Consider the following 25,443-nt stretch of genomic DNA (forward strand, 5'->3'; position numbering starts at 1 on the left):
CATTCCCGTGAAGGAGATGGAGCTAGCTCAGGAGCTGAGCCAGCGCCATCACCGCCGGGTGCCAGCTGTATCAGCCAGGACCGTAGCTAGCCTCTGATCCGGCCGATTAACTCCTCACATGCTGCGTTCAATAGAGATTGCAGCGTGTAAGGAGTTTTTAGCCACCGGCACCCCAGTAATGCGATCACTGGGTTGCCGGTGGCTGCAAAGGCGATCGGAGGCCTAATACTTACCTCCTGGTCAGGCAGTAAGGGAAGCCTCCTAAGCCCCGCTCGGCGGCGGGGCCTAAAAGGCTTCCGGTACCATCAGCATTATGGCGCCGGCTCAGCTTCCGGCTCAGAAGCTGAGCCGGCGTCATCAGCAGTGGGTGTACGCTGTATGTTACAGCAGACACCCCAATGTATCGGCAGGAACCGGAGCTAGCTCCGATTCCTGCCATTAACCCCTTCGATGCAGCGATTCAATGCGATCGCTGCATCTTAGCGGTTTGTAGCAAATCGGCAGCCTGCCATGCGATGGCAAGGCTGGCGACTGCTACTATGGCAACAGGAGGCTTAACAATGGCCTCCTGTCTGCCATTACGGAAACCCCTGCCCTGATCAGCTTGCTGTCAGTGAACAACTGACAGTTCCAATACATTGCACTACATAGGTAGTGCAGTGTATTAGAACATCAAACAAACAGTTGGATCTTCAATTCCCATAGTGGGATTAAAGAAAAGTGTAAAAATAAAAGTTGTAAAAAATACAATAAAAATTTTAAGTAATAAAATAAAACACAAGCTCCCCCTTTTTCCCTTAGCAAGTCATTTATTATTGAAAAAAAGAAACCATACATATTTAGTATTGCTGCAACCGTAACGACCTGAACTATAAAAATATTATGTTATTTATCCTGCGCAGTGAACGCCGTAAAAAAATATACTGCCATAATTGCTGTTTTTTTGGTAACTTTGTCTTCCAAAAATTGAAATAAAAAGTGATCAAAAAGTCGCATGTATCCAAAAATGGTACCTATAAAAACTATAACTTGTCTCGCAAAAAACAAGCCCTCACACAGCTCCATCGACGAAAAAATTAAAAAGTTATGGCTCTCACAACGTGGCGACAGAAAAAATACATTCTCTTTACAAAAGTAATTTTATTGTGCAAAAAGTTGTAAAAAAAAAAGTGCTATAAATTAGGTATCGCCAGAATCGGACTGACCTGCAGAAGAAAGTTAAAATTTAATTTATTATGCGTGGTGAACGCTATATAAAAAGAACTAAAAAAAAGATGCCAGAATTGCTGTTTTTTTGTCACCTTTCCTCCCAAAAAATAGGATAAAAAGTGATCAAAAAGTCGCATGTACCCCAAAATGGTATTAATAATAAGTACAGCTCGTCCCGCAAATTTTCAAATTTCATATTTTTTTGCAGAAATTCATTTTTAATCTATTTTTTTTGTAACACAAATTTTTACCAGAGAAATACAACTCAATATCTATTGCCCAGATTCTGCAGTTTTTAGAAATATCCCACATGTAGCCCTAGCGTGCTACTGGACTGAAACCTCGTCCTTTATAAATGCTGTTTTGAATACTTTGAGGGGTGCAGTTTTTAAAATGGGGTGATTTATGGGGGTTTGTGTTGTATGGGCCCCTAAAAAGCCACTCATAAACGGCTGTTTGGACACACGGCAGGGCTTAGAAGGGAAAGAGTGCCATTTGGCTTTTGGAGCTCAAATTTAGCAGGAATGGTTTGCAGTCCACAGTGGTTTAAAGTCCAATGTGTCATGAGAAAACAATCTCAGAATCGCTTGGATAGGTAAAAGTATTCTGAAGTTATTACCACATAAAGTGAAACATGTCAGATTTGAAAAATGAGGCTCTGTCCTGAAGGTGAAAAGTGGCCAAAAAAAATAATCTATTTTTATGGCCCAATTCTAGCAATTTCTATGTAACACTTGGGGGTCAAAAAACTCACTACACCCCTAGATACATTTTTTTAAGGGTGTAATCTCCAAAATGGAGTCTTATTCAAGGTGTCATGTTTTGGCAACTCAAGGCCCTTTCAAACATGAAATGGTACATGGTAGACATCCTAATAAAAAGGTGACCCCAAGATCCACTAGGTGCTCGTTCATATATCATTGCTGTGTTTGAGTCAAGTAGCACACTAGAGCCCTATATCAGATATTTCTGAAAACTGCAGAATCTAGGTATTAAATATTGAACGGTGTTTCTCAATATTTGCAAAAACAATTTAATTTATAAATTTAATCTCCGCCTTGCTTTAATTCCTGTGAAACACCTGAAGAGTTGCAAACTTCCTAAATGCTGTTTTGAAAACGTTGAGAGTGTCGTTTTTAAAATAGGGTGATTTATGGGGTTTTTAATACATAGGCCCATCAAAAGCCACTTCAAACCTGAAGTAGTGTCTAAAATAAAATGTTTAAATTTGATAAACTGCTATTAACCTTGTAAGCCTTATAACATTCTAAAAAAAAAAGTACAATTAAATTAAAAAAGTGTCTATGTAAGGAAGACATATGGTAAAACTTATTTTTTTTTACTAATGTTTGTGGTATCCTTATCCATTTTAGAAGCAGAGTATTTCAAATGTACCCCAAAATGGTATTAATAATAAGTACAGCTCGTCCCGCAAAAAAACAGGCCTCATATACCACTATGTCTGTGTAAAAATAAAATCCGTTAAGGCTCTAATAAGTCAGGAAAGAAAAATATCCAGTTGTGCAGCCCGAGGGGAACATTTCTTCTGTTTCAAGAGGCGAATTATCAAGGCACTAAAATTAGGGAACCAGGAAGGGTAGGGCCCAAACATATCTGCTGGAAGCGAGGGTGCCCGTATTATACCAGGACAACACTTACCATGAAATTCCTCAAACTGCAAAGGTGCGGCGCATGGACCAAAATGAGGATAAGGAAGGACATTTATCGTTGCGACACCTGCCTCTGCAAAAAGAATTGCTCCACAGCGTAACACACATCTATGGATTATTTTATTATTTTTTTCACCTTGTTATTATATCACCTGACTATGTCCCTGATGTACTCTGCTCGGCTTACATGTGCCTTCACATTATAAACGGAAACACCAGTAAGACTCCAAACAAAACTACTACCAAGCAAAATCCACGCTCCAAAAGCCAAATGGCGCTCCCTCCCCTCTGAACTTTACAGCGTGCCCAAACAGCTGTTTACCTCCACATATATGGCATTGCCATACCCGGGAGAACCCTTTTAACAATTTTTGGTGTGTGTGTCCCCAGTGGCACAAGCTGGCCATGACATATTTGCCACTGAAATGGCATAGCTAGGGAAAAATTTAAATTTTTGCTTTGCACCTTCCACAGCGCAATCATTTATGGAAAATACCTGTGGGGTGAAAATGCTCACTACACCACTTAATAAATGCCTTGAAGGGTGCAATTTCCAAAATGGGGTCACTTCTCAGGTGTTTGTTTTATTATTTCACATCAGAGCCTCTGCAATTGTGAACCAATACTTTGTAAGTCACCAAATTAGGCCTCAATTTTACATCGTACTCTTTCACTCCTGAGCCTGGTCGAATGTCCAGGCAAAAGATTAGGGCCACATGTAGGGTGATTCTAAAACCCGGGAAATACAGCATAATAATTAGAGAGCGGTCTTGTTATGGTGGCACAAGCTGGGCACCACATGTTGGCATATCTATGGAAAAAATCCCATTTTCACTCTGCAACATCGAGTGCACACCATTTCTAACAATCACCTGCGGGGTTAATATGCTCACTACACCCCTAGGTGAATACCTTGAGGGGTGTAGTTTCCAAAATAGGGTCACTTCTGGGGGGGATCCACTGTTTTGATCCCACAGGGACTTTGCAAATGCGACATAGTGCCCAGAAACCAAATGCAGCGAAATCTGTACTCCAAAAGCAAATGGTGCTCCTTCCCTTCTGAGCCCTATTCTGTGCCCAAACAGCAGTTTATGACCACGTGTGGGGTATTGCCGTACTCGGGAGAAATTTCTTTACAAGTGTTGGGGGTTCTTTTCTTCCTTTATTTGTTGAGAAAATGAAAAATTTTGAGCTAAAACTACGTCTTATTGAAGAAAAAGGATTTTTTTTTTATATTCACTGCCCAATTCTAATAAAATCTATGAAACACCTGTGGGGTCAAAATGCTCACTACACCCCTAGATTAATTCCTCAAGAGGTGTAGTTCCTAATTGGAGTAACTTTTTTGGCGTTTTCACTGTTTTGCAAATGTGACATGGCCTCTGCAAACCATTCCTGCTAAATTTGAGCTCCAAAAGCCAAATGGCACTCTTTCCCTTCTAAGCCCTGCCGTGTGTCCAAACAGCCGTTTATGACAAATTGTCGGGGGTATTGTTTTACTCGAGAGAAATTGCTTTACAAATGTTGCGGTGCTTTTTCTCCTTTAGTCCTTGTGGAAATTATAAAAAATTAGCTAAACTTACATTTTCTTTGAAAGAATGTAGATTTTAATTTTCACTGCCTACGTACAATAATTTCTTCCAAAAAACTGTGGGGTCAAAATGCTCACTATACCACTAGATAATTTCCTCAAGGGGTGTAGTTTCCAAAATGGGGCCACTTTTGGGGGATTTCCACTGTTTTGGCACCGCAAGAGCCCTTCAAACCTGACATGGTGCCTAAAATATTTTCTAATAAAAAGGAGGCCCCAAAATCCTCTAGGCGCTCCTTTCCTTCTGAGGACGAGGTTTCAGTCCAGTAGCACGCTAGGGCTACATGTGGGATATTTCTAAAAACTGCAGAATCTGGGCAATAGATATTGAGTTGTATTTCTCTGGTAAAAATTTGTGTTACAAAACAAATAGATTAAAAATGAATTTCTGCAAAAAAATATGAAATTTGAAAATTTCACCTATACTTTGCGTTAATTCCTGTAAAACGTCTAAAGGGTTAAGAAACTTTATAAATGCTGTTTTGAATACTTTGAGGGGTGCAGTTTTTAAAATGGGGTGATTTATGGGGGTTTGTATTGTATGGGCCCCTAAAAAGCCACTTCACAACTGAACTGGTCCCTGTAAAAATTGCCTTTTTAAATTTTCTTGAAAATGTGAGAAATTGCTGCTAAAGTTCTAAGCCTTGTAATATCCTAGAAAAATAAAAGGATGTTTAAAAAACGATGCCAATCTAAAGTAGACATATAGGGAATGTTAATTAGCAACAATACATTAGCAAGCAGATACATTTAAATTTAGAAAAATGCTAATTTTGGTGTTTTTCACAATTAAATACTGAATGTATCGAGCAAAATTTGCCAGTGAGCAAATTTTTGGGACTTTCGTCCATCGACGAAAAAATTAAAAAGTTATGGCTCTCACAATGTGGCGACAGAAAAAATACATTCTCTTTACAAAAATAATTTTATTGTGCAAAAAGTTGTAAAAAAAAAGTGCTATAAATTAGGTATCGCCGGAATCGGACTGACCTGCAGAAGAAAGTTAAAATTTAATTTATTATGCGTGGTGAACGCTATATAAAAAGAACTAAAAAAAAGATGCCAGAATTGCTGTTTTTTTTGTCACCTTTCCTCCCAAAAAATAGGATAAAAAGTGATCAAAAAGTCGCATGTACCCCAAAATGGTATTAATAATAAGTACAGCTCGTCCCGCAAATTTTCAAATTTCATATTTTTTTGCAGAAATTCATTTTTAATCTATTTTTTTTGTAACACAAATTTTTACCAGAGAAATACAACTCAATATCTATTGCCCAGATTCTGCAGTTTTTAGAAATATCCCACATGTAGCCCTAGCGTGCTACTGGACTGAAACCTCGTCCTTTATAAATGCTGTTTTGAATACTTTGAGGGGTGCAGTTTTTAAAATGGGGTGATTTATGGGGGTTTGTATTGTATGGGCCCCTAAAAAGCCACTCATAAACGGCTGTTTGGACACACGGCAGGGCTTAGAAGGGAAAGAGTGCCATTTGGCTTTTGGAGCTCAAATTTAGCAGGAATGGTTTGCAGTCCACAGTGGTTTAAAGTCCAATGTGTCATGAGAAAACAATCTCAGAATCGCTTGGATAGGTAAAAGTATTCTGAAGTTATTACCACATAAAGTGAAACATGTCAGATTTGAAAAATGAGGCTCTGTCCTGAAGGTGAAAAGTGGCCCAAAAAAATAATCTATTTTTATGGCCCAATTCTAGCAATTTCTATGTAACACTTGGGGGTCAAAAAACTCACTACACCCCTAGATACATTTTTTTAAGGGTGTAATCTCCAAAATGGAGTCTTATTCAAGGTGTCATGTTTTGGCAACTCAAGGCCCTTTCAAACATGAAATGGTACATGGTAGACATCCTAATAAAAAAGGTGACCCCAAGATCCACTAGGTGCTCGTTCATATATCATTGCTGTGTTTGAGTCAAGTAGCACACTAGAGCCCTATATCAGATATTTCTGAAAACTGCAGAATCTAGGTATTAAATATTGAACGGTGTTTCTCAATATTTGCAAAAACAATTTAATTTATAAATTTAATCTCCGCCTTGCTTTAATTCCTGTGAAACACCTGAAGAGTTGCAAACTTCCTAAATGCTGTTTTGAAAACGTTGAGAGTGTCGTTTTTAAAATAGGGTCATTTATGGGGTTTTTAATACATAGGCCCATCAAAAGCCACTTCAAACCTGAAGTAGTGTCTAAAATAAAATGTTTAAATTTGATAAACTGCTATTAACCTTGTAAGCCTTATAACATTCTAAAAAAAAAAGTACAATTAAATTAAAAAAGTGTCTATGTAAGGAAGACATATGGTAAAACTTATTTTTTTTTACTAATGTTTGTGGTATCCTTATCCATTTTAGAAGCAGAGTATTTCAAATTTAGGAGAATGCAAATTTAAGTAAAGAGTAAACATTAAGTAAAGAGTAAAACTATCAACCAAAATTTACTACCAAATTAAAGTATAATAGGTCACAAAAAAACCTCATAATCACTTGCATAAGTAAAAGTATTTCAAAGTTATTACTACATAAAGTGACACGTCTGATTGGAAAAATAGAGCTCTGCCCTGTCCAAAATATGCCACATCCTTAACCCCTTTCCACTTGCAGCCACTTTTGATCTTCCTGACAAAGCCTTATTTTTAAAATCTGACGTGTCACGTTTATGTGGTAATAACTTTGGAATGGTTTTACCTATCCAAGCGATTTTGAGATTTTCTTTTTTCTCCTTACACATTGTACTTCAAGTTAGTGGTCAAATTTCAGTATTTAATTGCGAAAAACACCAAAATGTAGCAAAAAATTAGCATTTTTCTAAATTTAAATGTATCTGCTTTTAAGGCCTCACTCACACGAGGGTGGCGTTTTTGCGCACGCAAAAACCACTTAACAGCTCCGTGGGGCAGCAGCATATGATGCGTGGCTGCGTGCTTTTCGCGCAGCCGCCATCATTATGACACTCCATTTGTTCTGTTTTCATTCATCCTTTTGACAGCTAATGCGCAAATCACGCTGTTCGCACAGAAGTGCTTCCGTGCGACATGCGTGGTTTTCACGCACCCATTGACTTCAATGGGTGCGTAATTCACGCAAAACGCCCAAAGAACGGACATGTCGTGACTTTTTTTCAGCGGACTCACGCTGAGTAAAAATCACGAACATGTCTGCACGGCCCTATAGACTAATATAGGTCCGGTCATCGCGCGTGCAAATCACGCGCGTTGCACGGACGTTTTTCCCGTTCGTCTGAATAAAGCCTAAAACAGATAGTAATACCACACAAAATAGCTGTTTAACATTTCCCATATTTCTACTTTAGATTGGCATCATTTTTTGAACATCCTTTTATTTTTCTAGGACCTTACAAAGCTTAGAACTGTAGCAGAAATTTCTCACATTTTCAAGAAAATTTAAAAAGGCAATTTTTACAGGGACCAGTTCAGTTGTGAAGTGGCTTTTTAGGGGCCCATACAATACAAACCCCCATAAATCACCCCATTTTAAAAACTGCACCCCTCAAAGTATTCTAAACAGCATTTGGAAAGTTTCCTAACCCTTTAGGCGTTTCACAGGAATCAAAGGAAAATAGAGGTGAAATTTACAAATTTTACTTTTTTGCAGAAATTCATATTTCATAAATTTTTTCTGTAATACAGAAGGTTTTACCAGAGAAACGCAACTCAATATTTATTGCCCAGATTCTTCAGTTTTTAGAAATATCCCACATGTGACCCTAGTGTGGTAATGGACTGAAACACCTGCCTCAGAATCAAAGACACACCTACTGGATTTTGGTGCCTTCTTTTTATTAGATTATATTTTAGCCACTATGTCAGGTTTGAAGAGATCTTGTGATGCCAAAACAAAGGAAACACCCTGAAAAAGAACCCATTTTGGAAACTACACCCACGATGAATTAATCTAGGGTTATAGTGAGCATTTTGACACTACAGGTGTTTCATAGATTTTATTAGAGTTTGGACTTGAAAAAAAAAAAAAATTTCATTTCTAATAAGATGTAGTTTTAGCTAAAAAAAACAAAGAATGTCAAAGAAGAAAAAGCCCCCCAACATTCGTAAGGCAACTTCTCCAGAGTTTGTAAATACACCATATGTGGTCATAAACGGCTGTTTGGGCACACGGCATGGCTTAGAATGGAAGGAGCGCCATTTGACTTTTGGAATGCAGATTTTGCTGGATTGGTTTCTCTGCACCATGTCACATTCACAAACCTCCTGAGGTACCTGTACAGTGGAAACTCCCCAAAAGTAACAACATTTAAGAAACTACACCCCTTGAGGCATTCATATATTGTGTAGTGAGCATTTTGACCCCACAGGTGTTTTTCATAGTTTTTTTTCAGAGTTGGGCAGTGAAAATAAAAAAATATTTTTTTTTTTTTTTTTTTTTTAAAGAATACGTAGCTTTAGCTCAAAAGCTTTAATTTTCTCAACAAATAAAGGGGGGTAAAAAGCAACACTTGTAAAGCAACTTCTCTGGAGTACGGAAATACCTCCTATGTGGTAATAAACTGCTATTTGGGTACACGGCAGCGCTCAGAAAAGGAGCGTCATTTGGCTTTTCGAGTACAGATTTTGCTGGATTGGTTTCTTGGCACCATGTCGCATTTGCAAAGCCCCTAAGGTACCAGTAGAGTGGAAACTAACCAAAAGTGACTCCATTTACGAAACTACACCCTTTGAGGAATTAATCTAGGGGTGTAGTGAGCATTTTGACCCCACAGGTGTTTCATAGATTTTTATTAGAATTGGGCAGTGAAAATAAAAATGTTATTTTTTTCCAAGACGACGTAGGTCTAGTTCTAAATTTTACATTTTCTCAACAAATAAAAGGAGAAAAAGCACACCAACATTTGTAAAGCAATTTCTCCAGAGTTTGGCAATACCCTATATGTGGTCATAAACCGCTGTTTGGGCAGACAGTAGGGCTCAGAAGGGAAGGCGCACCATTTGGCTTTTGGAGTGCAGATTTTGCTTGATTGGTTCCTGGGCTCAATGTCGCATTTGCAAAGCCTCTGCGAGACCAAAACCCCCCCAGAAATTACCCCATTTTGGAAACTACACCTCTCAAGGTATTCACCTAGGGGTGTAGTGAGCATGTTAACCCCACAGGTGTTTTCCATAAATTAGTGTGCTCTCGATGTTGCAGAGTGAAAATGTCAATTTTTCCATAGATATGCCAATATGTGGTGACCAACTTGTGCCACCTTGAAAAAACAGCTCTCTAAGGGTATGTTCACACGCACTGTTTTCAGACGTAATTCGGACGTTTTACGCCTGAAAAAACTTCTCCATTACGCCTACAAACATCTGCCCATTGCTTTCAATGGGTTTTACGATGTCCTGTTCCCATGAGGTGTAATTTTACGTGTCGCTGTCAAAAGACGGCGCATAAAAATACGCCCGCATCAAAGAAGTGCATGTCACTTCTTGGGACGTTTTTGGAGCCGTTTTTCATTGACTCCATTGAAAACCAGCTCCAATAACGTCCGTAAAATACGCCGCGAAAAACGCGAGTAGTTACAAAAACGTCTGAAAATCAGGAGCTGTTTTCAGGCGAAAACCGCTCCGTAATTTTAGACGTATTTTGCTACTGCGTGTGAGCATACCCTTATAATTGTGCTGTGTTTCCTGGTTTTAGAAACACCCTACATGTGGCCCTAATCTTTTTCCTGGACATTCGACAGGGTTCAGGATTGAAAGCGTACCATGCGAAATTGAGGCCTTTTGTGGCGACTTTCAAAGTATTCGTTTACAATTGCAGAGGCTCTGATGTGAAATAATAAAAGAAACCCCTGAGAATTGACCCCATTTTGGAAACTACATCCCTCAAGGCGTTTATTAAGGGGTGTAGTTAGCATTTTCACCCCACAGGTCTTTTCCATAAGTGATTGCGCTGCGAATGGTGCAAAGTACAAATTGCAATTTTTCTCTAGATATGCAATTTCAGTGGCAAATATGTCGTGCCCAGCTTGTGCCACTGGAGAGACACACCCCAAAAATTGTTAAAAGGGTTCTCTCGTGTTTTATTGATGCAGTTTTGGCACACTGTAGGGTTCAGAAGGGAGGGGGCACCATTTGTATTTTGGAGCGCAGATTTTGCTTGGTAGTAGTTTTGTTTGAGTATAACTGGTGATTTCGTTTATAATGTGGGATCGTGTGTAATCTGGGTATAATAATGGCGTAAAAAATTAATAAAATAACCCATAGATATTTGTTACACTTCTGAGCAATCCTTTCTGCCCAGGCCAGTGTCGCACTAATTAATGGTCTTTACTTATTCCCCTTTTGATCCACACCTGTACAGTTTGGGGAAAGTAGTGTCCTGGTATAATACGGGCACTCTCGCTTCCAGCAGATATGTTTTGAGCTCTCCACTTCCTGGTTCCCTAATTTTAGGGCCTTCGTAAATCGCTTCTTGAAACAGAAGAATGTTCCCCTCTGGTCTACACAACTGCATTTTTTTTATTTCCTGACTTATTGGAGCCTTAAAGGGTTATTCCCATCTTCCCGCATTATTTTTTTTATACCCTAAATCTTTTTTTTATTTACCAACAAAAATATATATTACACCCCCCATTGTTTGATCTTACCCCATAATCACACTACAGGACTGCATGGTCCCACACCTCGTTCTCTATAATTTCTGCTTGAGTGGGCGGTACAAAGCTCTTTCCATTCACATAACCAGCAGATGGCGCTGTGAAAATATCACAGCACCACTTGCATCAGCATGCACGCTCCCGATGCTGCCATGTATAGTGCCAAAATAACGTCTAACAGGAGGCTTACTCGTTCCTCCCTCGTTATCATTCACTATGTGCTGTGTAAAAGTACAGTGTCCTCTTCCCCTCTTTCTCCAGTTCAGTGTTCCGGTCTCCTAAACTTGTCCACATTAATAAAAACTATTTTTTTTTGCTCCAAAGTCCATTCTGATATCTCTATATTTACATATCATATATTCCAAGAAACAGGAAGCACTCCAGAGATGTAGCAAAAATAGAAAAATGTGCTTTATTCCATCAGTCAAAACAGCAACGTTTCAGCTCTACCATAGAGCCTTTCTCAACGCTTGAGAAAGGCTCTATGGTAGAGCTGAAACGTTGCTGTTTTGACTGATGGAATAAAGCACATTTTTCTATTTTTGCTACATCTCTGGAGTGCTACCTGTTTCTTGGAATATAAATTTTTGGGTGACTTTGGTCGTGTCCCTGGCGGGCTTGCACCCTCATCTTTATGAACTGACTGCGGTTAAAAAATTTTTGTTTCTCTATAGTTACATATAGAGATTTCAGAGCAATCACAAGTGTGAAAGCCCCGATGAGGGCTCTGCTGTAGTAGTCTCAGCAGCGATGTGCCGTGAACAGCTGAATAGGACGGCTCTCCGGCTACTTCACATGCCGGGGAGCTGTTCCTATTCACTTCTATTTCAAGGGGGAAGAGGAGGGGGAGGCTGGGCTGAGAGCTAAATAGGACAGCTCTCAGGCTACTGCACATGCCTGAGAGCTGTCCTATTCACTTATATTGTAAAGGAGGGAGGTGATCTGGCCAGGAGTTTCTGCGCATGTGAGACCAATGCGCGCTCCTGAGAACCCGGCGAGAGAAATAGAAAGATGTAGAGGTGCATTTTTATTATTTCCAAAATAAAGGACTTAATAAAGACTTTTGTCTCACTAGGGGACTTAAAGGTCGAACTGTGATTTATTTTCGAATACATTTCACCACCTATGTAGTGCAATGTATTAGATATGTCAGTCCTTCACTGACAGCAAGCTGATTAGGCTCCGCTTCTGGGCGGGTCCTAATTGGCTTCTGTAATGGCAGACTAGGGATCCATTGTTAGGCTTCCTGTTGCCATAGCAGCCGTTGGCAGCCCTGTCATCGCATGGCAGGGCTGCCGTTATGCTACAAACGGCTAACATGCAGAGATCGCTTCATCTAAGGGGTTAATGACCGGAATCAGCAGCTCGCTCCGGTCCCTGCTGTTACAGGAGGGTGTCCGCTGTAACATGCAGCTGGCACCCGCCACTGATGACACAGGCTCAGCTTCTGAGCTCGCACCATCTTGCCGTCGGCTGCGGAAGCCTTTTAGGCCCTGCCTCTGGGCGGGGCCTGGAAGGTTTCCGTACTAGGCAGACCGGGAGGCCAGTATTAGGCCTCCGGTTGCCATTGCAGTCACCGGCATGCCGGCGATTTAGTTTATGGGGTGGCGATGAGCTGCAAACACCTTAAATGCAGCGATCGCTTTTGACCGCTGCATTTAAGGGGTTAATTGTAGGGATCGGAGCTAACTGCGGTACCCGCCATTACAGCAGGTTGTCAGCTGTAACATACAGCTGACACCCAGGGATGATGGCACGGACTTCGCTTCAGAGCCCGTTTCATCCATTTGTCGTAAGTATACGACAAATTGCGGGAGGTACTAGCTTTCCATGACGTATACTTACGACAAATGTCGGGAAGAGGTTTAAGGCTCTGGAAACCTTTTGAACGTTTTTTATTAAATCAATGTAATTTTAAGCACGTTTTGAATGACTTTCATTACATTTTATTTTTACGATACAGCTTCTATGTATCCTATCAACTTAACTGATGGCTCGGCTGAGAGCGGGTCCTGGGTCCTGTGTGTCTCTGACACATAGGATCCACCTAATATCGATCACATCTAAGTAGATCAACATAGGTGTACATAGCCCTTAAGGGGTTAAGGTATTTTTGTTTTAATGACGATGGTTACTTTTTCTTTCTTTTTTCTCTCAATAGAACGTCCTCCAGCTCTTCACCCATCCGGTCCACACAGTTGTCATCATCCTCTCACCGCTCAGCAAGTGAACGAGAAAGCTTTCAGTCTGCTGAAAATACAATGCTACAGAAAGATATTGCAAGGTCACGAGAAGCCAAAATTGAGCGTTCAAGGACTGAAAACATATACAACTCCAAGCTGCCATCAGCAGCCCTTGAACAGATGTCACCAATTAAGAACATCGAGTCCAGACCTCATCCTTCAGTTGTAGCCAATTCAATTCATCAGTATAACAACGTACAGGGGAAAAGCCAACCTCATCAGCCCCTGGACCAGACAGCAGTGCCAGCCAGTGAGCAGCACAATAGAGACAAGACCCCAAATAAACCCTTTTCCATGCAGGAACAGGAGCTCCGATCACTCGGTAAGACCACCATGACCGCGGCCAACTTCATAGACGCCATTATCATGCGTCAAATTTCTTGTGATAACGGGAAGCGAGAAAGAGCCTCGCTAAATATCGACGCCTGTAGTGATGGTAAGACATATGGGAGCAGGTAGTTCAAAGCTTGTAGCACATATATATATATATATATATATATATAAATATAAATTTTTTCTATTTTTGTTTTTAATGCACGTTTCGGTGATTGGCTTTTTCAGCTTCCCAGTTTTTGTTTATTGTTTTACTTCACAAATCATTTATCTCAATATTTTTTTCATTACTTTTTCATTTTCTGATCAGTTACTTATTTTTTTGCCAGTAATACTTTTTATTTTATTGATCCAATTTGTGCTTGGCTTACCTGGTTCAATTGTTGGATGTTTTAATTTGGGGGGCTTAAAACTGAAACTATCCATCCTGCAGTAAGATCTGGCCCAACTTGTCTTGGGCTCATTTATGTTATAACTGTGGTTCTGAAATTTGGTGCATGATCTAAAAAACCATTTTTCACACAAAAATTAAAATCTAATGATTGTCCTCTTGTAGTCCGATAAGGAAAAAACATTTTAGGATAGGCTAGATTGTATTAATATTTTCTTTTTACTGAAATGGGAACACATTTGCCCATCTACAACCCACGGTTGTTTCTTTTCATTTCTGTTTTATTTACAGTTTAACTTACAACTTGTGATCTATAACCTCATCATTTCCAAAGAGGCATGAAACACATTTCTTAACACTTTCAATTTAAGATCCCCATTTTAAACAGCTGGTTACTTCTTAGTTGCTTATATGGGGTATGTAAGACGAAAAACACACCGCATAATGCGAAATGATAATTCACAAGAAAAGAAACTACAATAAATAAATTTGTATTGTCTTTACCAATGACTATGCAAAATCTGGAATTGCACACTTATTTTTTTATAAGTTTATTGAACATTATTAGTCAAAGACAGGATCTAGACAACAGGCTTTGGTATATGACTTACTGTAGTAGCCCGTGCACGACACTTGCATTCATCAGAAATACATTGAGTCAAAAAAAGTGCGACTGTTTTAGTTATGCCCAATAAAGTAACCCAACTCTTTTATTAACAAAGTGCAAGTTCAGCTAAAGTAAAGTGCAGCAGCTCTTATGTCCTGAAGATCTCAGAAGAAGCTGCAATATTTGGGGATTCCATCGCCTTCAGAGTATTAGTTGCTCTCATATTCATGCAGATTGTGGGTCTGATTGCGGTCACCCCAGGGTGGCTTGGCTTGGTGGCGTGTCCTCACTGTGACATTTTCAGCTCTACTCAGTAGCTTATAGTCATGCCAGGCAGACTCTACATTGCTTGCTATGTGGTTCTGAGATGTTTAGTCTGAGTTATGGCTACAAACAGCTGTGCAAAATGTACACTTTGTATGTGTATATCCATCGATTCATATTGATCAGTGCAAAACACAACAATGTACCGAGATTTTCCAACATTCTGAAAAATTGCTTTGTTTGATAACTATGAGCAATTGTCAGAACTTCTCAGTGTGCCGCATCGTATCAAGTCTGTCTCGGCAAAAAGTGACATTGTTGCCTATACCAACCAGAGTTCAACCTTCATTTTCTAAATTATATGGAAAAAGTAAACAAGTACAGCAGTGATTGATATGGGAAGCAAGGCACAGTTTTCAGAAACGGTTGTGATACAGGAGGCCCATTGTCTCCACTCTACCCAAATTGAGTCTTTGGCCTCATTTGACCTGCCAAAACTGCAATCTTTGGAAATGTAGAAAGGAAAATGGGAGATGGGGAAAAAAAAAGGGACTATACATAGATTCGTTATTAGTTAAAGTGTAAAACTATTAGATAGCCAACATTTCCAGCGGATGGTCAGGAATGGTATGGCTTTTGTGTTGTTTATATTACCTGACGCATTAGTGATTAATCCCAGAAATATCCCTTCCTTCCTTCCAGCCTTCTTGTCTCTTTTTGACATGTTTATTTGTATGACATTTTTAAACTCCCCTACTCCCCCCTTCCAAGCCAAAATGTTCGAAAAATGTATTTCTAGTATCTGATTCCTCCTTCTTGGCTGGAGTTTAGTACAAAAAAACCCTACTTAAAATATATGGTAGTGATTTATTTTCTATTCAATGGATAAATATATTCCCTGTTCTAAACTGTACTTGTGAACTAAAGATGTAAAATCGAAGTAAGGGCCTGCTATCTGTAGTGCGTGTTTTTTCCATGGTCTATAACTGAACATCATCTGGTACTTCTGATTTCTTATAAAGTCCTGACTATCAAAGTGGGAACATTTTGCACAGTTGCGTAATTCTTCCTGTTATTAGAGGGTAGGAAGCTGCATTGAAAATGCTAACGTTTCTACATCTGATTAGGATTTCCCACAGGCTACAACCCTGAGAGACATGATGCAGTTAGCCCTCTGAGTTCTTCACGCCTTTGTCATGAGAAGCAGGTACGAGTTGCCATGCAAGACTCTGAAAATGCCTATCTGGAACACGAATCAAGACACAAACAAGGTGATTCCAAGCTCCTATGTGTTTAAAGATATCAAGTGCTAACAAATTTCTGTTTATATCAGATATGGCACCTCCCTATAAATAAAATTGGTGCAACAAAAGTCCTCAAATTACGACAATCACAAAAACGACAAAAAAATAAAACGTACCAATAGAAACTATAAGCCTCAAAAAATGTTAAATAGTTATATACAAAATGTCTTTATTGATTCAATACTGTAACTTTAAAAACACTAATGCGCAGTGTCAACCTGCTGGCTCATGTGGGGGTGTCCCACCATATAACACATGCTGAATGCCAGAAAGCTGCTGCCTTCACTAGCTGTCATGCGCAGCTTAATTCCTGCACTGCTTTCCCTCTCTCCACACACTGATTCAGCCCCTGAAGGATCTCTGCTCTGCAGAAACTGAAGCTGCCAAATGTGCGGTTAGTGCAAAGTTGTACAGAACTTGACAGGAATAATGGATTAAAATTGTAGGGAAATGAGAAGATCTATGATCCCAGAATAACTCTGAGGTAAATTAAGATTTATTTTAAAAGACTATTCTTTACAGAGAGAAAAACAGTGGAAATCTTTTTTTTTTTTCTCCATAGTTATGTTAAAATTAAGAGTAGTTAACCAGTGGAAAACTAAATAGTATGAAGCAACCAATCATTTGTTCCCTTAGTTGATATCTGAGCTTCTGGTTTTGCAACTGTTGACAGAGCAAAAGTTTTGAGCCAGATGTTCCTTGTAAATACCGGGACGTAAAGAGGTTGTCGCGGGCCAGAAAAAAAGAGTTGGTTTGTTTTCCAGAAATCTTTATTTATGGGCTGTGTCTGGTGTTGCTGTTCACGTGAATGTGTTTGAGCTGCAATACCAGGTACAGCCCATAGACCAGAGTAGCGCTGTTTCCTGAAAAAAGTAGGTGTTTTTTTTCTAATTCCGGACAACCACTTTCACTGCATTTACACGTCACAATTAGAACGCAAATTTAATTGTGGCAGCAATGTACTAGGACGAAGAACATTACACTTAAAAACTTTATATAGTCATGATTATTTTTATGTATGAATGATCAATTGATAATGTAATTGATTGTTTTCCAGCTTGTCATCGATCGATATAATGCCTCCAAAAACATATAAATTGTGAAAATATAATTATGTGTAACAATACAATTAAACTACTTAAATATCACTTGGAACTTATGTCTGGTCAGAAATGAATATGAAGATATATATGTAGAAACCCAATTGTTGTTATGGACATCTTGCAAAAAATTACCTAATTGTTGATACTGGTTATTAGGTGGAGCCTTCACACAAAATGACATCTCCATCATTTAAAAGATCAACTAAAACATTCTCTTTTCGGTTTTAAAAAAAACTGCATTTTAAATAAGACTATTCAATATTTTTTTTAATTTTACATGTGAAAAGTAGGTCTAAAACTGTTAAATTCATATATTCATTTAACAACATCCTTTTCTACTCAGTGCCTGCAAAACACGTATCTGAAGGGCATCTACGACAGAAAACAGATGGTCAGCAATCTCCATGTCATACCTCACAGGCCGCGTCACACCTGAAGAGTCAACGAGTAGTCACCTTGGCTCAGCATATCAGTGTATGTTTCACTATTATATTGATAAGACCACTGCTGTTGTGTTATTACGAGATATTGCCATTAATATTTTCTGGTAGTGAATTTCATTACTTTGTGTAAGTAATTTATGTGTCTTCTATAGCTCTAAAAACAATTGTTCAAAGTTCACACTTTTAACTCATTGGTAGCGTCAGAGTTCTATAATACAGCAAAGGATATTTATCAAATGGTCTAGGCCAGTTTTCTGGCATAAAAAATTTGCTAAAGTCACATTTTGCGCAAAATGTCTTTTGTGCCATTTATTTTCCTCATGCCACTTTAGCATAGAGTGGGCGGCACTTAGGGGAAGGGGCGGAGCCACCCGCGGCCCTACAAATTTACTGTAATTTACGACAGAGATTGGATTAAATTATAGCTGTGAGCTGGCGTAGTTTTGACCTTCTGGTGCACGGACGGTCAGAGATGCGCCTAATTTATTAAGAAGCGTGTGCCAATTAATGAATTCGGAGCATTCTACTCTAGCGTTTATTATATTAAGACTGACATATGAAAACCAGTCTTAGTAAATTCCACCATTGAGTTCAAGTATGTTGCTTCAAGGGAATGTATCACCTATATATTTATTTTTTTTACTAATAAAACCAAATAGTGAAATATGCTTTTTTTCTAATCTGTTTTTATTTTTGTGATTGTAAAGCAACCATGTGGACCATAGGAACCTGTGGAAGCATTGACTTCTATAGGAGAGTTTTCTAGGCATACTCTGACCTGTGTAGAGGTCATTGTGCAGGAAGGGATAGGAGGGGAGCTGTGTCCATCACCTATTGTCAACGATGGATCCTGTGATATCTATACAGAGGTGTTACCTGTCATTGTAATCCTGCCTGTGATGATAATGAGATGACTGCTGAGAAGTGATCTCTACAGAACAGGAAGTGTCAGTCTATTGTGAGGCTCAGTGGCCAGAGTGCAAGATGTTAGATGATGATTTTTTTTTTTTATATAATGACATAGAAATTTTAAAAAAACAAACCCCAAAAATCTTTAAAAAATTTATTTACTTGATTTAAACAATAGATCATTTATTTTACCGTTAATTGCTTTAATATTCCTTTATTGAAAGATGAGACAACTCTTCCAATACAAGACTTTGTTTAAGGAACGGCCGTGTTTTTTAACGGCCGTCACGCGGCTGCATTAAAATGAATGCATGTGTATGGGGCTATTCACACGGCCGTTCTTTTAATAGACCATGGGAATGGCCCAGGAAAAAATAGGACATGTCCTATTTTTGCCCGTTTTCCCGGATCCCTCAATAAACTCGAGTCTATGAGAAAAAAAACATCAGTTTTTTTATGGCCGACTTGACACCCGGTCGTCTGAATAAAGCCTTAGTAGAATTGAAAGAATCGTGGTCGTGTGTTGGGTGATGAAGTCGCATTTCTTCAAACTATTTGACTTGGTATTGTACTTTAAAAGTCATAAAAAGCTATTTTCAACCATTGCATGTGGCTTCTCATTTCAGGAGGTTATTACACAGGACTACACACGAAACCACCCACAGCAGCTGCATCCTCAAATTCCAGCACAGATATATTATGCTGGATGTCCGGTATTGGACCTAAGGCAGAACCCCAGTGATACCATCCATCAGGAACAGTGTCAGGCAGCAAGGATGTCTCCTGGGATCAATGCAGAGAAAAGGTATGTGTTATTTGTTGAGTTTGAGGTGCAAAGTACAGGATCTTAGCAAAGACCAAAGTGAAATATTGGCCATACAAAATGGGTTTGTATCTTGGATTTATCCTTGATGGCATCGCCCCCATAGAAATGTCTGCCTATGCCCCTTTAAATCAATAGTTCAGGATGTCCATAACATCAACATTGACTTCTAAGCCTGTTTTTATATGACAGAACTTTTAGTATTTCCCGTAAGTATTATAACTAGATCCCACCACGTGTAGTTCAAACCTCTAAACTCATGTGTGCAGTAGATGAACCTGAGCTTCATTGATCCATAGATCACCAGATCAAAACAAAGCATCTACGTTGAGTGGATCAGAAGATGGTATCGACCCCATTTCTCCACCAGAGGGCATGGGACAACCAGAGTATTCTAGAAGTTCCACATATACCACTTTATATAGAGAGGGAGAGCAAACAGAACCAAGGTAATGCACTCTCAAAGCATGCCAGCCTACTTTTCCATCAGTATCCAGTCATACTTTCCCTTCAGATTGCTTTTCCAACTGCTTTTTGATGAGACCGTCATCTGCTAGTGGAGTAGGATAGGATGTAGAGTAGTAGGAGCGGATATTGGATTTTAAAGATCAGCTGCTGATAAATATAGTTATAGTAGCTATAGATATCAACCAGAAATCCAACATTTACCTGAAAAAAACAACTCTTCAACTAGAGCTAGTACATAAGTCATTTTATTTGCACAATTGGGTCAAATTATGATTTCCCCACTGGAAATTTTATGTCCCTTTTTCGAAACCAAATTTCACAAGTTACTGAATTAGTGCACTAAAAGCCAACCAAAGCTTTATACTGCACACTATAGAAGTGCTTCATAGAAATGTATTATGAATTACACATGGCAAAAGCTACAGCTCTTTCCGTTCCAAGTCACTAAATGAACTGGAGAGGGAAAAAGACTGGTGTATTCACCATTCAGCCATAACATTAAAACAACTGACAGGTGAAGTGAATAACATTGATTATCTCATTACAATCTCGCATGTGAAGGCATGGGATATATTAGACAGCTAAGTGAACAGTAAGTTATTGAAGTTAATGTGTTGGAAGCAGGAAAATTGCCAAGTGTAAGGATCGGAGCCAATTTGGCAAAATTGTGAAGGCTAGACGACTGGGTCAGAGCATCACCAAAAATGCAGGTCTTGTGAGGTGTTTCCTATATATAGTGGTTAGTACCGACCAAAAGGAAGGAAAACCAGTGAACTGGCGACCAGGTCTTGGGCACTCGAGGCTCATTTGATGCGCGTGGGGAACAAAGGCTACTAGCCATCTGGTCTGATCTCACAAGAGGTACTGTACCACAAATTGCAGAAAATGTTGATGCTGGCTATGCTAAATAGTCAGATCACACAGTGCATACTGCATTTGGGTCTGAATAGCCGCAGACTGATCAGAGTGCCCATTCTGATCCCTGTCCAGCATCGAAAGCGCCTACAATGGTCACTTGAGCTTCAGAATTGGACCATGGAGTAATGGAAGAAGGTGGCCTAGTCTGATGAATGACATTTTCTTTTAGATCATGTGGATGGCTGGGGGTGTGTGCGTCGGTTACTTGGGGAAGAGATGGCACCAGGTTCCTAACGAAACATTTTCAGACTAACGTAGTGTCCTTCATGGCAGCAGTATTCACTAATGGCAGTGGCTTTTTTCACACGGCAAACATTGTTCTGGACTGGTCTGAGGAACATCACAAATAGTTCAAGGTGTTGACTTGGCCTCAAATATCCCCAGACTTTAATCCGAACGAGCATCTGTGGGATGTGATGGAAAAACAAGTCTAATCCATGAAGGCCGTTTTGGCGACACAAGGAGAACCTACATAATATTAGGCATGTTGTTTTGATGTTATGGCTTATCGGTGTATAGAGGAAGATTTATGGAAGAAAGAGTATTCTTGAGAATAAAAATTGACACCACAGTTTAAAAAATGACCTGGAGGGCATTCATTGTATTATTTAACAAATAAACAGGAGTGCTTACTGAATGGCAGCTTATGAATAACAAGAAAGAGAAAATTTAGAAAATTACACATCTAGAATATTTTATATTGAATAGAACATTTTTCAACACACATCTCTCGCCCTGTCTACATCTCCATCTTACCATTTTCTATAGTTTCACAAGTGAACAACCTATTCTGTTTCCTTTAAACTGATTCTGTTATAATGATGACTTCTATATATTCTTTTTAACTTTCAAATTCTGTAAAAACTTGCATGCTTTGTGCCAAAAATATTTATTTCTTTATATCCTAAACAGTTAACCTAAAGGGTATGTGAACCTTTGCAACCATTTTTATTTTTTGCTCCATTTATTGTATACATCTCCTATTGAGACCTGTATCCAACCGGTTAATGCAGCTGCTTTTGTATGTTTGCAGACCAACTACAATGAGTCCCACAGCGCTCTAAATCACTGTGATTCAATATTGAGAATATTTATAACCATTTCATCACACAGTGGGAAAATTCTTGAGGAAGACATTCAAATAGGGTTAGTTACATTCATGGCTAATCCATTTTAATTAAAGATACCACATAACAGAGATGTTTGGGTCCTCCTGGACCTTTTTCGACAGCCATCTGTATACTGCATCAGTAGTGTGACTCTGCACTCACACAGCAGGATCACACTGTTGACACACCATACAGAAACCTTTTGAAAAATGCCCCGGAGAACTGAATAGTATCGGTCATGGGGTATCTTTAACCTAGTAATAAATTAACCTCGTATGTAACTAACCATATATTGGAGGTCTTCCTCGTGTATTTTCCCAATGTGTGATAAATATGTAATAAATACTCTTAATACTGAATCACATTGATTTGGAGTGCGTGGAGTTCTTTGAAGTTTTTCTGTGGGGCCGTAACAGGTCATCCTTGGGCACCTAATTTTAAATACACGAAGTGCCGAAAGTTGTAGGGTTCTGTTTTTACAGGCTACAAACAAACCCAATGTATTACTTCCTTTTGCCCCCTGCTTCTTGCTAACCCACTGAGGCATTTGTGGTTAATGCACATAAGTATTATTCATACACACCATGTTACATAATCCTGAGGAGACTTCTAAGCTGCATTTTCTCACAAAAATCACTGCTTTCACAGCCATGTCAAGAGAGGAAGGGGGAGAAGGCACAAGCAACCAGCTTAGAGCATTAAACGGGTTGTCCGAGATACCATCATATTTTAAAAAACTGTTTCATACATTTCCCCTTATACATACAACATAAATAAAACCGTATATTTAAAAAAAAAATCCACATACCCCATATTTTCTTCGAATTTAGCGCCGTTTGTTTACATGTACTCCAGGTTCGGTTTGTTGATGTTTCCTTTTTCTTTTCCCTGCATGCATTGCAGGTTGTAATGAGCGTGAATGTAGAGCCTAACAAGAGTTTGTGTGCTGTCCTTGCTCGTCCCCGCTGACATCCTTCCCTGTACTGCGGATTCCACAGAGTCCCGGAGCAGAGCCTATACTAGTATACTGTATAAGATTACTGTCTGCTGGGGTCCTGTATCTAAGCCTACATTGTGTTAGGCTTAGATACAGGGTCCATGTGTGACACTGTTTGTTAGACCCTGTATCTAAGCATAACACAATGTAGGCTTAGATACAGGACCCCAGCAGACAGTAATCTTATACGGTATACTATTATAGGCTTTGCTCTGGGACTCTGTGGAATCCCCTGACATCGGAGCAGAGTCTATATTAGCGTTCTGAGGCTCCTAGTAGACCAGGATACTAATGCGCAGGTGCCGTCCAAAATCACTGTGAACACGCGCAGACGCGCTCACAGTGAATAACTACATAGGCTGCGCGAGCACTAAAGACCAAGCCGCCGCAGAAATGAGACGTCATCAGTGACGTGTCGTATACCCTCCGAGGTCTCTCTGGTCTGAGACCATGTGATAGGTATACGACACGACAGTGGAGGAGGCTGAAAACGTGACGTCGGAGCTCATGTAATCAGCAGGAAAAAGCAGCCAGAGTGGAGAACCGAAGCAAGACTGCAAGGGTAAGTATATTAAGAAATTGTACATATCTGCAATGTGGTTGTAAATGTAAAAAGAAAAAAGAAAATCTCGGACAACCCCTTTAAGTGAAGGGGGAGGCATGCTTTACAGGGAATGTCAACTGAGCACTGAACTTACAGTTTTACCAGCAGGCATGTGAGAGAAAGTAGTCAAAAATTGGTCAACATTATAATGCAGCTTGAACCCCTCGAGGTACACAAATCTAAAAAATATTTTTTTGCATGAAAAAAGGTGCACATACCCTTTACAACCGCTTCTGGTTTTCAAGTGTGTTTTCTAACTTAAATGTGTACAAATGCATGAGGTATAGAAAGTACGGAGTTATATTTTAGTAATGTGCTTGCGATTTAGTTTGCCGTGCTGTTGAGATGTTGAAGGAATGTAATCAATAGTCTTCATATTACAGGTAATATTTATATACTATTAGACATGGAATAATACTCTTTATTGGGTACAGGAACTGATTGTGTATGTTTAACAGTAGACATATAAAACCTTACCTGCAACTGAGAGAATAAAGAACCACATCTATTGCTTCTACACTGTATCGCTAAAGGTTAATCTGTATTAGGCTACATTCAGGAGTGTCCCCAACGCTCTGGCCGGAGATTCCGCTCCAGGAGGATCCCCTGACATCACTGTCCGTATATGGATAGTGATGCCAGGGGCTCCTACAGGAGTGGAATCCCTGGTCAGAGCATCAGCAACGCTCTGGCCAGGAATTCCGCTCCAGGAGGATCCCCAGACATCACTGTTCATATAGGGACAGTGACGTGAGGGGATCTCTCTAGGAGCGGAATTCCCGGCCAAAGCGTTGCCGACGCTCTGGCTGGGGATTCCGGCAGTGACCTCAAGGGCTTCACCGGGATCAGCGCTTAAAGCAGCGCTGTGCCCTGCAAGTCCTTTTGGCCAGGATCAGTTTTTATCGGTCGTCCTGAAAAACGGCCGTTAAAAACTGATCTATTGAGTTCTATGGGGGCTGTCTGTCCTATTTTTTGATGGCCAGTATTCACGTGCTGCTAAAAAAAAACTTCAGAGTGTATACAGCCATAGAACTACATTGATCTAAAAACGTCCATCACACGGCTGTTTTTCACTGTCGTGTGAATGTAGCCTTGGACATAATAATATGAGACTATAGAAACAACAAGTACAATAAACATGAGTTTAAAGTTGTATTCCCAGATTTCCAAATAATGCTCATTCAGTTACAATTGTGAAATTAATAATGTACCCACTACAAAACATGTCTGACACTGGTTTTCACTAGAGCTATCCCCCAGTAGTTCCCTCTTCTCTTGGACAAGCATGCACAGTTTCACGCCGCTATCTCTATCCTCTTTGATTCCGGGAATGTACGGTTTTCCTGTCCTCACCGCACACGGCGAGCATGCGCAGTGCATTGCACTGTACTTCACTTAATCTACACGCACAGGAAAGGACTGGAAGAAGATACGAAGGGTTTATAGAAAATGTAGTATTCGATTGTCACGTGATAACAGCTGCAGGACCGCACAGTTTGAGAACGAGCACCGACAGAACAACGGGGGAAACAGACTGAGAAAAGAAAGAAGGAAAGCTTATAGTAAGGTTGGGAGAACATGGGGGATTAGATTATAAGTCTAGCAAGTGCTAGGCTTTTCAAAGGAACATTGGATTCTGGTTCAACCCCTTTAATTTATGACAGATTGGTACAGAAGAAGAGAGGACCATGCCCACTAGGGCTTACAATCTACAAGGAAAGGGCAAAGGAGACAGGTGAGGATAGAAGCTGCTGATATTATAGTGTAGTGGTGGCCGAATTATTGCAGGTTGTAAGCTTTTCTGAAGAGGTGGGTTTTCAGGTTGGA

General features: G+C 39.7%; 1 protein-coding gene across 17 annotated transcripts in view; it reads left to right on the forward strand.

Annotated features, from left to right (window-relative positions):
• The window catches only part of NCOR2 (nuclear receptor corepressor 2), a 429,457-nt gene that overhangs the window by 395,210 nt on the left and 8,804 nt on the right, over positions 1–25,443 (forward strand). For 11 of the 17 annotated variants that reach the window (XM_075833601.1, XM_075833585.1, XM_075833675.1 and 8 more), the window contains 5 exons: positions 13,262–13,779; positions 16,066–16,209; positions 17,689–17,819; positions 19,324–19,502; positions 19,820–19,969. In XM_075833601.1, the coding sequence (XP_075689716.1) occupies positions 13,262–13,779; positions 16,066–16,209; positions 17,689–17,819; positions 19,324–19,502; positions 19,820–19,969 (1,122 nt within the window). The remainder of the gene's footprint in view (positions 1–13,261; positions 13,780–16,065; positions 16,210–17,688; positions 17,820–19,323; positions 19,503–19,819; positions 19,970–25,443) is intronic. The other 6 variants (XM_075833665.1, XM_075833658.1, XM_075833710.1 and 3 more) reach the window with 2 other exon arrangements.

This window comes from Rhinoderma darwinii, chromosome 1, assembly GCF_050947455.1.
Source record: "Rhinoderma darwinii isolate aRhiDar2 chromosome 1, aRhiDar2.hap1, whole genome shotgun sequence".
Lineage (NCBI taxonomy): Eukaryota > Metazoa > Chordata > Amphibia > Anura > Rhinodermatidae > Rhinoderma > Rhinoderma darwinii.